This window comes from Ranitomeya imitator, chromosome 5 (genome assembly GCF_032444005.1).
Source record: "Ranitomeya imitator isolate aRanImi1 chromosome 5, aRanImi1.pri, whole genome shotgun sequence".
NCBI classification, from domain to species: domain Eukaryota; kingdom Metazoa; phylum Chordata; class Amphibia; order Anura; family Dendrobatidae; genus Ranitomeya; species Ranitomeya imitator.
Window position 1 is genome coordinate 135,975,452 of NC_091286.1, and position 16,189 is coordinate 135,991,640.

Below are 16,189 nucleotides of genomic sequence, written 5' to 3' on the forward strand. Positions count from 1 at the left end.
ATGTGACTTATTGAAAATAACATTATTAGTATTCATTTAATGTACCTGAGAAGAAATGTCTTCCAATGCTTGGTTCAACCCATCCAGAATGTTGGCAACCGCTGACTTGTCTTGAATTTGTTTATCTCCTTTGTAAAAAGGCACCCCGGAAATAATTCTATTGGTCTTGTTAAAAATCTGTTCAGAAAAAATATATGTCAGTGTGAGAACAAAAAGCAGTGTAAAGATTGTCAACATTGCACTACAACTATATGGGTGATGGTGGAGGAGAACAAAGGTAAGCTATTCTCCATGATTACCGGCTGCTCTTGCTCCTGTTGTAAAGCATTTTGCACTAATTTCTCCTTGGTGCAGAGTTCTTGGTGCAGGGTTTCCCATTTCTTTCTCATTTGGTCTGGTGATGTAGGCTTCACACCTTCCAGGCCTAATTCCCTAGACAACGAGTCTGGTCCATCACTACATAAACAAAGAGGAAATCTATAGTTATGACACATTATTATCATTAATTCTAAGGCTATAATACACTCTATAAAATTTGTGGATGGGTTGATGTCACTAGTTTCCATCATGTACTTTCACCATTTAGAATTTCCATATGTAAATAAATAAAGGAAGAGAAAAGCAGAATATACTATACCTAATATTCAGCCGATCACTCGTTGTCTGCTGATTAATTATTTCACCTCCACGACTTGCAACAGATTGCAATAATTTCTTCTGTTCAGCGAGTTCCTGTTCCAGTTCCTGATGCACGATGCCAAAAACAGTAATGGTTACATTGTACTGAATATAAGGAAATTGTATTTCTCATTTTATTCACTACAAAAATATTGTCTTTACAAAACAGGATAAAGGACCCAGACCAATATACAAAGCCTATGTTAGGTCACAATATTTCAGTGATACAAAAACTGCAGTAGCAATTTGACAAGTCATAGTACTTATGAAAATATAAGCCACCAAGATGTTTTCACTAACCAACCGAGCTTCGAGGGCTTAACGTTTGATCAATCCCCTCTTCTCCTACCTATGTCGGATCTGCAACCATCTGTTCCATTCTATCTCTATTGTTTCCAACAATGCAGTTCCTATAAGTACCAGCTACAGTGGATATAAAAAGTCTACACACCCTTGTTAAAATGCTAGGTTTTTGTACCTTTTTCTACCTTCAGTGTTTTTTGGGTAGGAGTTTATCAGAATGGCGCATCTAGAATTTACTATAGTTGGCTTCTTTTTCTTGCAGTTGCCCTCCAAATCTGTTAGATTGTGAAGGCATCTCTTGTGTACAGCGCCCTCTTCAGGTAAACCCACAGATATTGAATTGAATTCACCTCGGGGATCTGGCTGGGCCATTCCAAAACTTTGATCTTAGGCTAGGTTCACATTGCGTTAGGGCAATCCGTTAAGCGCACAGCGCTAGCGGATTACGCTAACGCAATGTTTCTATAGGGTCGGTGTTCTCCCTCCCCGCTAGCGCAGATCCCCGATCTGCGCTAGCGAGGGACGGACCTCGGACGCACCTCGGACGCTGCAAGCAGCGTCCAAGGTCCGTCACCAAAGAACGGCACATCGCTAGCGCGTGCCGAAAATGGCATGCGCTAGCGATGCACTTCAGCAAAAAAATCACATTGCTGTCAATGGGTGCGCTAACGGACCCGTTGCACGGCGTTAATTGCGACATTTTCGCCGTGCAACGCAGTCCGCTAGCGTTAACCCATTAACGCAATGTGAACCTAGCCTTATTTGGGCAAAGCCATTCTTTTGTCAATTTGGAGGTCCTTAGGGTCATTGCAAAATTTCTCTTCATCTTCAGTTTTTTAGCAGAGGCTTGAAAGTTTTGTGCAAAATGGACTGATATTTGCAACTGTTCATAATTCCGTCCATCTTGATATAATGCTCCAGTTACAGCTCCAACAAACAGCCCCTATCTATAATGTTGCATTCACCATGCTTTACTGTGGGTATGGTGTTCTTTTGGTGAAGCTCAATGTTGGCTTTGTATGAATCACAACTTTTGGAATGAAAACCAGGAAGGTCAACTTTGGTGTCATCAGACCATAGCGCATTTTTTCACATACTTTTGGCAAAAGATGAAGTTTTGGAAAAATATAACTGGGCCTAGAAGTATTTCTTTGTAAGAAAAGGCTTCTATCTTGTCACCCTATCCCACAGGCTAGACTTATAAAGAAGAGATTGTTGTCTTATGCAGTACACAACCAGTTCTTGCCAGAAATTCCTGCAAATACTTTAAGGTTGCTGTAGGTCTCTTGGCAGCCTCCACGACCAATTTTCTTTTTGTCTTTTTGTCAATTTTTGAGGTACGCCCAGTTCTAGTTAACGTCACTGCTATGCCACATTTAAGCCACGTCTTGGTGACTGTCGTAACAGTTTTTCATAGAATGCATATTATACCCTTCTCCTTACTGATAACTGTCAACAATATGATCCCCTTGATGTGTTGTAAGCTGTTTACAGACCAAGGCTTATGCTGTAAAATGCAACTAAGAAAATGTCAGGAAAATTCTTCCAGAACAGTTAAACTTTACATGAGGGTTAATCAGAATCACTGTAAATGATGGCAGTTGTGCACTAACTACTATTTAATATGAGTCTAAATGTGATTGGCTAATTCTGAACAGAACCACATCCTCAATTATAAGAGTGTGTTCGCGCTTATGCAACCACATTACTTTAGTTTTTATTTATACAGTTTATGAGATACAATAAAAGTGGAAAATGTTCTGTAATCATTTTTTCTGATATCATTTTTTGATAAGACAAAAATCTAGCATTTTAACAGAAGTGTGCATACTTGATATCCACTGTATGTATAGGTCTACACTGCCATCGTGAAAGTTACGTGGCCAATCTGGATGGGTCGTATTGTAAAAAATGTGCCAATGGCAGCCTTTACGATATGGTGTGTGAGGTAAAAATAAATGCACAAACTTGTAAAGACAGGATAGTTATCATGCTAACACCAGAAGGTTTTACCTTTTGTTTCTGAAGACTGCTCTGCTTTTGTAGCGATCGGGTAGTATGTGCCTGAGCAAGCCATTCCTGGACGCTGGGACTTTGTGAAGAAGACAGCTCTAACTCAGACTCTTCTTTTTCATGGTACGTCCCCTGATCAAGGATAAGTAAGAAACAGGCTACAATTTGGCATGCCAAAGTGATCACCTCAATACGAAAATAAATGGAGGCTTAAAGAAAGGAAAAATCAGAAGATACATTTCTTCTTATTCAAATCATACATTAAAATATTAGCATGTATTTGAATATACACTGCCCATTATTTCATTTTAGCAAATCTTTATTTACGTTTGCTATTACAAACCTAAAGATATTGGCTGGTGTAACCTATCATTTCTTTGCTCACTTTTTTTGCCTTCTGCTCCCCATTGTACAACCCTAAAATCTGAAGCCTATTTTATTGGCCTACATGATCTAACACATAAGGTTAGATTACATTACAAACGGGCTAGTACACATCCTATAGTTCTGACTGATCAGGGAATATCGGTGCTCCTGCCACCATAGTATGAACGCGTTAATCTCTTCAGTCACTTAACACGCTCACGTCATAGTTTCCGATTAAGATTATGTGACGTAAAGTAGAAGAAGTCACTCAATCACATGTTACTTCTGCTGGCACGTGAGGCAGTGTGAGTAATAAAGTATATAATAAAATTGTTGTTTTCATGTTCCAATGAGAAATAGTTATAAGGAAATACTATATAATCAGATTTAGAATGAAGATTAAATAACACAAATGTTCTAAATTTATTAAATCTACTTACGTACATAGATTCAGGGGCGAACATACCATTGGTGCATCCTGTGAAGCCACACAGAGTGCAAGAGGTAAGGGGGCCACTACCACCTCTAAAGGGCCACTACCACGTCTAATGGGGTGCATTATGATAAACTATTGGACGGCAAAAGGCCCACGTACTGTTCTTGCACAGAGGCCTCTTCTGTCTCCGTCCACCTTGCTATACAGCACATATGGCTACTATCTAGCAGAAGCACTATGCCCATTACTGGCTACCGGCATACTAACCAAACAGGCCTCTAGCTGCCATTTATTATCTATACCTACCCAGACCTATTCATAAAGACCAGCAGCAAAGTGTGCTGAGAAGAATACTGGGCAGAGGTCGTGATTAATCATCTTATCACTAAACAGGTTAATTAAATGAATAGGAAAAGACAGAAAAAAAAACTCAAAATTGAAACACAGCTTCATTTTAGTGTAAATTGGATTCACACAATATTGATAATCAATAATCAGTTTTCTTATTCAATGATTAGGTAAAAGAGAATATTATTATTGATCAGTAAAGGTTTGAATGAAATGTAAAGGAAAGGAAGTGAAGCATTGCACTGCACACCGGAGAAATAAAAAACGATCACTTCCCAAACCAAAATAAAAACAGACATATTACATGTTCTGCTTTCTTGTGTACTTTCATCTCGCCCCATGCTAGCTTTGCCTATGGAACAAACAAGACATAAAAGTGCTGGTAAAGAAATACATTATAGAGTGATATTTTCGATGAAAATAACCTTGATGAAATCAGCCCTTGCTGTTGTCCAACATGGCAACATTAGGGTGAAGCCAAAAAAATTAACATTTAGGGAATTTCTTGAACCCAGAAATATATTATAATCTTTTCTCAGGTTTCAGTAAGATGTATTTTTTAAAGCAGATTTGATACAATAGACACAAAAAAATGTATAAAATAATCTGTGCTACAATACAAAGTAATAGAATGCTTTCCTGTGTTAATTTGTTATTATCACTAAGTTGGTCCTCAGGGTAAGGGTATGTACACCCTAAAGCATTTGCAGCAGAAAAATCTGCTTCAACTACTGGAGTGCTGGCAGGAAAATTGCTGCGTAAAACACTGTTTTTGACGCGTTTTTTCCCCATTCATTTGAATTGGTGAAAAACACAACAAAAACACCGGAGATGCTGCAGATCTGAAATTGCTTCAAATCTGCAAGGAAAACCTAAGCAGTGCGTGCACCAGATTGCAGTAATCTCATTCATTTCACTAGTACGGTAAAACATTGTGTTTTTTTCACCGAAAAATCGCAGGCTGAAAAAAAGCTGTGAAAATGGGTCCAAATCGCAAAATGTGAACAAAATTTAATAAGGGTGACAACTGCTGTGTCGATATCTTGGTGACTAAGTGGTTAATATATCTATGGGATGTGATGGGGATAATCATAATTAAAAAAAAAGGCTCAGTCAACTCTCCTACATCTACTTTATCTGAGGATAAAACTGTATGGGGTGAAGAAAAGGAACAATAATCAGTACAACAAATGTTACAGTAGAACGCTTCATAGATGTAGATACATTTTAGAATTACCAAAAAGAAATTCAAGATAATGTACCTGAATGCTAATTTGCTTGTCTTGAAGAACCCTTTGTAGTTCTAGAAGGCTTCCCTTTAACGTCCTCAGTTTCATAGCTAACTGTTCGGCTTCTTCCTTGGTGTGGGCCTTTCCTTCCATCAGTAAGTTCTCACTGTGCACGGAGAGCTCGGATAGAGCAACCACCTTCTGCTCAATTTCCAACAACATGTTCTGCAGCAGTGAAAACAGAGACACAAGTTCAATCATTTTATACAAAAAGAATCTCTGACAATGTTGGCACTTGATTGCCAAAGCCCATTCCTGACCAACACAGCCAAAAAGGAACTGAGGTCATTTTTCTTTGGAGATCCATCAGAGGTTCACCATGAATGAAGACCAGTGTTTGAATTTCTTAGAAATAAGGTGTGTCCATGATAAAGTCCTGCACATTGCATCGTTCCATGATTCTTCATGTAGATCATCTACACAGAACACACCATCCACTAGACAGTCTTCCCTTCTCCAGAAGAGCCTTGTGCTACACTGATAAGCCCCTGGCCTTCAGAGGTTTGTGTGAATGACTCTGAGCATATCTACATAATCCGCTTTACAGATTAACCTGCATAAACAGAACTGGAGTTGGTATCCTTTTATGAACCACTGCAGGATATCTCCCCCAAAAATACTGCGTCATAACAGAAATGCATCACTTCCATTATTTTTTAAGGAAAACAATTTAGTTTTCTAATCTGTTTTTATTTTCAGAAGGTAATTTTTATTTACTAACTTCTGTAAATGATTATGGGGGTGGCCATCTTGCTTCAAGTGGTAATATGCTTTACAACAGCTAGAGGAGTCATAGGAAGTAATGGACAACAGACTTCTATGGTAGAGTGTTCTAGGCCTGCTCTGAGATCTGTGCAGGAGTTACTGTACAGGGAGGGGGAAGACGTGAGCATCTGTGTTTGTTTCCATCAGCTATTGGGAATTGTGTGATCTCATCAGAACAGGAAGGGTCTACTATTTAATGAGTAGAGCGAAAACTGCAAGCTTTCAGGATTTTTCTTTTATATACAGAGGAGAAAAGAAGTATTTGATACACGCCTGATTTTGCAAGTTTTCCCACCCACAAAGAGTAGAGAGGTCTGTAATTTTTATTGTAGGTACACTTCAATTGTAAGAGACAAAATCTAAAAATAAAAAACAGAAAATAACATTGTATGGTTTTTAAATAGTTAAATTGCATTTTAATGCAGGAAATAAGTTTTCGATCACCTACCAACCAGCAAGAATTTTGGCTCACATACACCTGTTTGTTTTTCTTTAAGAAGCCCTCGTTCTCTGCACTCCATTATCTGTATTAATTGCACCTGTTTGAAATCACTACCTGTTTAAAAGACACCTGCCCACACATTTAATCAATCACTCTCCAAACTCTCCACCATGGCTAAGACCAAAGAGCTGTCTAAGGACACCAGGGACAAAACTGTAGACCTGCACAAGGCTGGGATGGGCTACAAGACAACAGGCAAGCAGCTTGGTAAGAAGGCAACAACTGTTGGCACAATTATTAGAAAATGGAAGAAACACAAGATGACTGTCAATCTTCCTCTGTCTGGGGCTCCATGCAAGATCTCGCCTCATAGGGTAAGGATGATTCTGAGAAAGGTCGGTTATCAGCCCAAAACTACATGGGAGGACCTGGTCAATAGCTGTGAAGAGAGCTGGAACCACAGTCTCAAACATTACTGTTAGTAACAGACTATGCCGTCATGGATTAAAACCCTGCAGGGCACGCCTTATCCCCCTGATCACACCAGCACATGTCCATGCCCATTTGAAGTTCGGCAATGACCATCTAGATGATCCAGAGGAGGCATGGGAGAAGGTCATGTGATGAGTTGAGAACAAAATAGAACTTTTGGGTATAATCTCCACTTGCTATATTTGGTTGGAGGAAGAAGGATGAGTACAACCCGAAGAACACCATCCCAACCGTGAAGCATGGTGAGGGAAACATCATACTTTGGGGTGCTTTTCTGCAAAGGGGACAGGACAACTGCACCATATTGAAGGGAGGATGGATTGGGCCACGGATTGCGAGATTTTGTCTAACAACCTCCTTCCCTCAGAAAGAGCATTGAAGGTGGGTCTTGGTGGGGTCTTCCAGCATGACAATGACCTGAAACACATAGCCAGGGCAACTAAGGAGTGGCTCTGTAAGAAGAGTTTCAAGATTATAGAGTGGCCTATCCAGTCTCCAGACCTGAACCCAAGAAAATCTTTGGAAGGAGCTGAAACTCAATGTTGCCAGCGACAGCCCCAAAACCTGAAAGATCTGGAGATGATCTGTATGAAGGAGTTTGGCCAAAATCCATGCGGCAGTGTGTGCAAACTTGGTCAAGAACTACTGGAAACATCTGACCTCTGTAATTGCAAACAAAGGTTTCTGTACCAGATACTAAGTTCTGTTTTTCTACAGGGTGGGCCATTTATATGGATTCACCAAAATAAAGTGGGAATGGTTGGGTGAAATCTACTTCCTGTTTGTGACACATTAGTTAATGGGAGGGGGAAAAACTTATCAAGATGGATGGTGACCATGGTGGCCATTTTGAAGTCAGCCATTGTGGATCCAACTTTATTTTTTCCAATGGGAAGAGGGTCATATGACACATCAAACTTATTTAGAATTTCACAAGAAAAACAATGGTGTGCTTGGTTTTAACATAACTTTATTCTTTTGTGAGTTATTTACAAGTTTATGACACTTATAAAATTTGTTCAAAGCGCTGCCCATTGTGTTGGATTGTCAATGCAACCCTCTTCTCCCACTCTCGACACACTGATAGCAGCACCGCAGAAGAAATGATAGCGCAGGCTTCCAGTATCCGTTGTTTCAGATGCTGCATATCTCGTATCTTCACAGCATAGACAACTGCCTTCAGATGACCCCAAAGATAAAAGTCTAAGGGGGTTATTTTAGACTTAAAAACAAGCATACCATTGTTTTTCTTGTGTAAGTTTGATGTGTCACATGACCCACTTCCCATCCAAAATGGCCGACTTCAAAATGGTCGCCATGGTCATCATCCATCTTGAAAAGCTTTCCCCCTCCCATATACTAATGTGCCACAAACAGGAAGTTGATATCACCCACCATTCCCATTTTATTTTGGAGTATCCATATAAATGGCCCACCCTGTATTGTTAGAAATACCAATCTCATGCAATAAAACGCAAATTAATTATGTAAAAATCATACTATGTGATTTTCTGGATTTTTCTTTAAGCTTCTGTCACTCACAGTTGAAGTAAACCTAAGATTAAAATTACAGACCTCTCCATTCTTTGTAGGTGGGAGAACCTGCAAAATCGGCACTGTAACAAATACTTATTTTCCCTACTGTAAACTGTAAAACAGAAAATTAAATAAAAAAAATTACAAATAAAAATATGTTCACCATATTTTCTGATGACACAGTTCTTTAAAAAAATAAATAAAAAGCTACATCATGCAATAAAACTGGAGACATTAGTCATTTGGAAACACGGGTCACTTGGTATCAATCATACCTTGCCAACATAAATTTCACATGGTGAATACTCCATTCATATAAGTATAAATAAATCAGTATATAGAGTAAATATACAAATAGATTCTTTTTCTTCACAGTGGTCATGTGACATGAAGAAAGTCTGCTACATTTTAAATTGTATCAAGCTTGACTTAATTGATGTGACTACCTGGCAGTCAATGAGCTGAGCTTCCATGTCCATGGGTTCTTCGAATGCACGTAGCACATTGTTTAGGGTGGCTCTGGCATCTAGCAGCCAATGATCCAGCTCGTCAGCTTCAGTGCGGTATCTCTGCAATGCCTGTTCATGACGCTGTTCTTCCAGCTGTTCATTCAATTTTTCCTAATGATGTAATAATTTCTGTATATTACTAGGCCATTACTGAAAATCTGTTTCCTCTGTAAGGAAGAACTTGCTCTTGACCTAAGATATCTTAGAGAGACATCGTAAACTATTTCACAATGTAATCCAATACATTTCTATAGAGCAGTTCAACACAAAATAAAATGCCATATGGTAATATTCCACACAGGAAAATGTATGCATTTCCGTAAGACATCAGGATGGATACAAACCTCACACTTACTACAAGTTACGTTACCTCTAGTAGCTGGCGCTTTCCTGAAGCTTTCATTCTGATGGTGGCCATCCTCTCTGCCAACACAGTTAGCGTGGACTGTAAAGCTAACTGATCCGCGGTCTCAGAATCTAAAGACTCTGACACCAACTCATCGGCAAAAGAAGCTTGCAACTTGCTGATTTCTTCTTGAAGCATTAAGATTTCATCCATGAGAGCCTGAAAAAGAAACATTAAACTGCTGCTCAATTTGTCGTTTAAAGGAAACCATTTTTGTGAGTACAGATATTGTAATTTTTCATTACAAATTGTAGGAAATGTCTGATAAAATCTGAAATATCTATGCAAAAAAAGATGTCTGCACACCTGATGCTCGGCCATCTGACTCTCAGGAGTTTTGCCGGGTTCCAGACTTTCATTGAGCTTGACTTCGATGGCTTCCATTTTGGTGGAAATAGACTGGAGCGAATCTTGGTACCTTTGTTGTCTTTCGAGAGCCTCATAGAGAGTTCGCTGCTTTTCACTAATCTGAAAAAGCAACACAGAACTATTATCAATACCAAGCAAGTAAAATGCCTTACATGACATATGTAGCTCTACCTAGGCAAAAAAAAAAATAAAAGGATAAGGGTATGTGTCTTTTAGATGCCGCTGTGTTTTGCCGGCAAAATACAACTTAGGAAAACACCAGAGGTGTTTGTCTTGCAGCAATCTTTTGAGGTTTTCTTTTTTATGTATTAATAGTGAGTAGTGATGAGCGAATATACTCGTTACTCAAGATTTCCCGAGCACGCTCGGGTGTCCTCCGAGTATTTTTTAATGCTCGGAAATTTAGTTTTCCTCATTTCAGCTGATTGATTTACATCTATTTGCCAGCTTGATTACATATGGGGATTCCCTAGCAACCAGGCAGCCCACACATGTACTTATGCTGGCTAACAGATGTAAATCATTCAGCTGCGGTGATGAAAACTAAATCTCCGAGTACTTACAAATACTCAGAGGACACCCGAGCATGCTCGGGAAATCTTGAGTAACGAGTATATTCGCTCATCACTAATAGTGAGCGGTTTCCAAGCAGAAGCCCCCTGAAGAACGATCAGGTCACTTCTTTTAACTGCTTTCTGGTCTTGGAAGCCTGAAGTGGTTAAAAGAATTTCAAAAAGACTGATCATGAGCACAGAAAACTCTTCATTCGTTGTTGGTTTTTTTAAGAGCTTTCAGGCGGCTTCCAGGCAGAATCTACATGAAAAAGCCGCTGCGTGCACAGACCTTAATGCTGTACTCAGGTTACTGATTGAACTTTGATGGGTTAATAGAAGATATTGCAAGAAAGTTTTGAAATAAAAAGGACCACGACAGTGCTTTGAAAATAAAATTCCGTAAAATAACACTGTAACTTTCCAAAAAATAAGTTCTCATCAACTACAAAAAGGGAAAAATCTGGAAATGACTGCAAATGTAAATGTCATGTATAGTAACTTTAAAGGGAACCTGTCACTGGGTGGGGAACAGAGCTCGAGTGACAGAGGCTTCTGATCGTCAGCCTCATTTACATATCAATGCAAACGCTGATTTCTCAGTAACAGAGAAGCAGACTGGCCATGTAAATATACTGTTGGAGATGTCTTTGAAAGAGCTACAAGAACATATAGATAGTGTGGGTGGTGAAATCCCACTGACAAATTACCTTTACTGAAATTGACCAAAGTGGCACTTTTGGAAAAATAGGTGAGTTTAGATGCTAATATCACACTTATAAATGGTATTTCTGGGTAGTATATCAATTTTGTAATCTAAGTCCATGTATTAGGAATATCAGAGAGGGGTAATGTAGAGTTCATGTACGGTGAAAACCTACCACATTCTTCAGGGTCTCCCAAGAGCGCTGAAGATCATCCAGTTTGGCATTAGCGGCAGTCTCTATCCCAGGCTCATACATTTCTTGGGGTGAAGTGGTGTTTGGTTGGATCTTGGCTGCATCCGTCTGCAACTGTTCAGCAGATAAGGCCTGGTAATAAGCAATGTCCTAAGAGCATGAAGCACAACATAGCACCTTCAACAGATCCCAAACCACAAGCATGCACACTAGTTCCTGAAGCTACAGCATTTGTGTTTGATGATATTCTGCTTGTCGTATATTTATCTTTTGTTATATTTTACTATTTTATTTTTTTCTCTAAATGTCACTGTATCCCTATTTTGTGACCATAGTACTACTTTACAAGAAAAAAAATGTAGTCACAATGAAAATAAAGGCTGTCCTTGAACGCTGGAATGTTGGATTTACATCAATTATTGAATATATAGGTCTCACTTAAAATTGACGTGCTTCGAAAAGAGCAGGAGAGATGACACCTCTGGGATTCCTTGCCCATAGGCAAATGGGTAATTTTATTTTAAAAATAAGAACACAAATCTATGGTTACACATCCTTACAGACGCGAGATAAGGGTGAAAATTGGTAATAAGTTCCCTTGTAGACTTGATTTTGGGTCAAGCTTCAGAAGAAGTGTCTGGCATCAGGAGGACTAACAAGGTGGTGGCAGGTAAGAAAGTGTACAGAAATATTAATAATTAGGAAAAAAAGATTTCAATCAAATACCCTCAAGCCAGTGACACTGTAAATGACAGTAGAAAACTCCGACCAAAAAGAAGTAAAGGATTTCTAAAGTATAGAAACTCGGGACTTCCTTCACATAATAGTTTGGCAAATATGTTCAACTATATTTGTTTAAAAAACATAAATAAGTGACGTTAAGAAACATAACAATTTTGGGGAATCATAATGCATCCCTGGACGCCATGAAAGTGTAACCATCTCATTCAGACATAGCCAGACTAGAGGCAAGCACATTCATGTAGGATTTTTTACACTGTGGCATTTTCTTCATATATTATATTTAGCTAAAAATAACGAAAATAAACACAGAAATCAAAACTTTTAAAAACACGATCTGTTCTTGAATTTGGGAGAATAGAAGAGAAGTCGGACCACCAGTACATACACTGTAGAAAGCCCATACACAGACATTTGCACAAAGGTATGCCTGTACTGTCACATACGCATAGCAGAGTGTCATTATAACTGGAGATGAGCAAACGGGAACTTAAACATTTGGGGTTCGTACCGGACAGTTAGTGTCCAGTGGTAAAATCTGAACACAGACTTCTCCTGTTCCGATATTCCAAATTCCGGGGGGTAATCTGGGAGGAGAAAGAATATTTCAGCTCAAAAGTTTGGGTCACCATTGTTTTCAATGGGGTTCGGGTTCTGATTCAAGTTCGGGTATTGATATGGTCCCCCAAACTGAACTTTGGAATAAAGAAGCCAAACTTCCACGGGTCCGCTCATCTCTAATTATAACAACCAGAAATTTGAGTAGCTCTTCTGTTCTTCGTGAATGGACAGAGCTCCATAGGAGAATGCAACATGAGACTTTGTCTTCACCTAGGCCCAGTGGCTACAAGCATCTCCTAGGTGTATGGCACTAATCCAGTGCCTGGACAGAGAACTTGTACTGCGCTGAATATATAATAAAGCGAACCTGAGCCCCACACAACACTACAACATTTCCATCCGAAGAGTCACTAAGGCCATAGTCATCCTCACCTGTTAGATGGCTTATGGAACAGTTACTAATGGCAGCCATACACTCTAAGGAGCTGCGGCTGACACCTCTGCTATCGAAACAAAATGCCCGGGAACATCTCCGTCTCTGCGTAATCTCAATTAGAGGATGAGGATTTCTCCCAGACAGCATAACAGCGGTCTGTCTGCAACTATTTAAGTACTAATCCGTTTAACTGGAGGCCTCTGCTTCAGCCACTTCTTGTGTTGTCTTCTTCTGCCTGGAATTGCTGAATTCTACTGTAATGCCTCTTAGCTGGTTCCTCTCTAGAAATTGTCAGAACCGGTGGTAGTAGCAAAAATGGTGCATTGAACAATTAGTTATTGAACAATTAATGGTAATTAAGTTTCTTTTCTGCTCCGTGTGAGTACAGCCTGATGTAGGGGCCAAGACTCTGATTCCAGCGTGATGTGTCACTTTCTAGGCTGCCTACTGCTGCTTTGATAAAATCCCTTTTTTATTCGCTGCACATCTGACAGTTCTCTGAATGCTGATCTCTGTTTAACTCCCCCCCACACTACAGATTGCTGTGTGCACTGTGCATAGGCAGAACATAGCAATTAGTGGTGGGGCAGAGTTATGATTACGGAGGACTATATGGCAGTTTACTAGTCCCCTAGTGATGATGTGCTGCTGACAAAACTGTGCTTTTATCAAAACTAAAGCAAACAGTAAAGTGAGCATTTACTTATGGCCGATAATCAGGAACGAGCATTTCGGGGAACGCTAACTAAACAGCCTGCAAATTATACTGTTTAACAGCTAAAATCATTTTTATGAAAGCTTAAAAATCATTGTTCTCGGCAGCAAATTGTCCTGTGTAAAATGGAGATGTGCTGCCGACAACATGGAATTCTTTTATGGCCAGTAAACCAATCTTTAAGGCTATGTGCACACGTTGCGGATTAGGCTCAGGAATTTCTGGTGCGGATTCTGCCTCTCCTGGCAGAAAACGCACCTGCGGATTTGTCGCGTTTTTTTTGCGGTTCCGCAGCGTTTTTTGTGCGTTTTTGCTGCGGTTTCGGTGCAGTTTTTACCCCTGCGGTTTTCTATAATGGAATGGGTACAAAAACGCTGCAGATTCACAAAAAAGAAGTGACATGCTACTTCTTTTAAATCGCAGCGTTTCCGCAGCGGATTTTCCGCAAAGTGTGCACAACATTTTTTTCTCATTGATATACATTGTACTGTAAATCATTTGCAGATCTGCAGCGTTTCTGTACTGCAAAAAACACTGCGGATCCGCAGAGAATCCGCAACGTGTGCACATATCCTATTCGTTAAATCGTAAAATAAAATATATTTTTTTACAGTGTTTGGGAAAAGCTAAACCCTAACAGATGCCTCTGAAATCTGTGTAGATTGCTTATGTTGCAGATAATAACATTAATTATACCACAGAAAAACAGCTAATATGTGATCATGCAGAAACACAACAATACAAGAAAAATAACAAGACAAAACTGATCTCCCAGACAAGGTCAGCCCGTGATTTTCTGGATCACAAAAAGACACAAAAATACAAGATCCGATTGTATTGTAATATTCTAAATCAAAATGGTAAAGAAATGGCATCAAACATAGCAAATCTGCATAAATGCGGAGTGCAGCGGCCACAGATGTGCCAGTATGTGTAACGATGCCCTGCAATGAGAGGAGCCAGTATTTCTCTAATCGGGGCCTATTCATTCTCTGAAAAGATAAAACAGGATATTTGTCTCCAAAAAAACACAGTTTGGGAAAGACTGAGAGAGATGCAATGTACAATGAAGCAATGAATCGTGCTCCATGAGGGCTCCAGAGACTCCCGGGCTGACACTTGCTGGCGTCCGGCAAATACGGCATAGTGATACCTGGTTAACAGAAGCATCGGCATTAGCCACAGGTGAAGGAGACCGACAGGCTGGAGGAGAGGAGATCTCACTGTTGGTACCCTCCTCCCCCGATTCCTCAGTGACAGGAGACAGAAGAGTGTGGCAGCGACCAGCGGTCATCTGTCACAGGAGAACACCGGAAGAACCCCAGAGGACAGCAAGGAGATCAGAGAGAAGTCAGAGGTTTGACACAAAATCACAAACATAAAATGACAACTAGTGTATGTACATAGAGAGATACACATGTGCGGGATCTGTTACCTGCAGACTGGACGGAATACCTGTGTGCACAAAATTATAACCAAACAGATGAAGCAGAGACAAATTTGTCATTAGAGGAGTTTTCCCATTAACAAAGTTTACTTTAGTCAATAGATCTTGGAATAATAATAATTTCCACAATTGGATGTGTATAAATATAATGTCCCTGTGCTGAGCTAATCTTATAAATGTGCCCCTGCTGTGTACTGTGTAATGGCTGTGTCTGACCGTACAGGAACATGGTCTGATCATACCACAGCTCCTGGGCAGGGGAGGAAGCAAAAGAGCATACAGACAGGACAGGATCGCAGCTGATTCTTCCTGGAAAGTACAATATTTCCCTCTGTTTTTAAATGTTTTACCTCATAGAAAGAATCAGCTGTGATTGGTCCCGTCTGTATCCTCAATCGCTTCCTCCCGTGCCCAGGAGCTGTGGTATGATCAGACCATGTTCCTGCACAGTCAGACACAGCCATTACACAGTACACAGCAGGGGCACATTTATAAGATTATCTCAGCACAGGAACATTTTATTTATACACATCCAATTGTGGAACTTATTATTCCAAGATCTATTGATTAAAACGTACTTTGCTCATGAGAAAACCCCTTTAAAGGGGATATGTCACTAGCTTTTTGATAACCCATCTGGGAGCAGCATGACGTAGGAGCAGAAGCTTTCATTCTAGCATCAGTTACTTTACTGGGTGCTGCAGTTTTGATTAACAATTGTTTTCTCTGCTGCAGATCAATCAGTTCTCTGAATGGTGAATTCTGTATTGCCCGTCCAATCCACTTATTGGCAGCTTACTATATACACTGTGCATAGGCAGAAAGCTGCCAACCAGTAGTGGAGGTAGGGTTGGACTTCCGGAAGCAGTGCAAGTCGTTCTCATGGA

The 16,189-nt window shown here is 39.9% G+C and overlaps 1 protein-coding gene across 1 annotated transcript in view; it reads right to left on the reverse strand.

Annotated features, from left to right (window-relative positions):
• SYNE1 (spectrin repeat containing nuclear envelope protein 1) overlaps positions 1 to 16,189 on the reverse strand; it is a 493,169-nt gene that overhangs the window by 139,408 nt on the left and 337,572 nt on the right. Inside the window, exons 90-100 of the mRNA XM_069769177.1 lie at positions 15,009 to 15,149; positions 11,385 to 11,552; positions 9,890 to 10,051; positions 9,548 to 9,742; positions 9,115 to 9,288; positions 5,407 to 5,598; positions 4,449 to 4,496; positions 2,995 to 3,126; positions 638 to 744; positions 300 to 456; positions 46 to 177 (exon numbers count right to left, since the gene is read on the reverse strand). Of these exons, the coding sequence (XP_069625278.1) occupies positions 46 to 177; positions 300 to 456; positions 638 to 744; positions 2,995 to 3,126; positions 4,449 to 4,496; positions 5,407 to 5,598; positions 9,115 to 9,288; positions 9,548 to 9,742; positions 9,890 to 10,051; positions 11,385 to 11,552; positions 15,009 to 15,149 (1,608 nt within the window). The remainder of the gene's footprint in view (positions 1 to 45; positions 178 to 299; positions 457 to 637; positions 745 to 2,994; positions 3,127 to 4,448; positions 4,497 to 5,406; positions 5,599 to 9,114; positions 9,289 to 9,547; positions 9,743 to 9,889; positions 10,052 to 11,384; positions 11,553 to 15,008; positions 15,150 to 16,189) is intronic.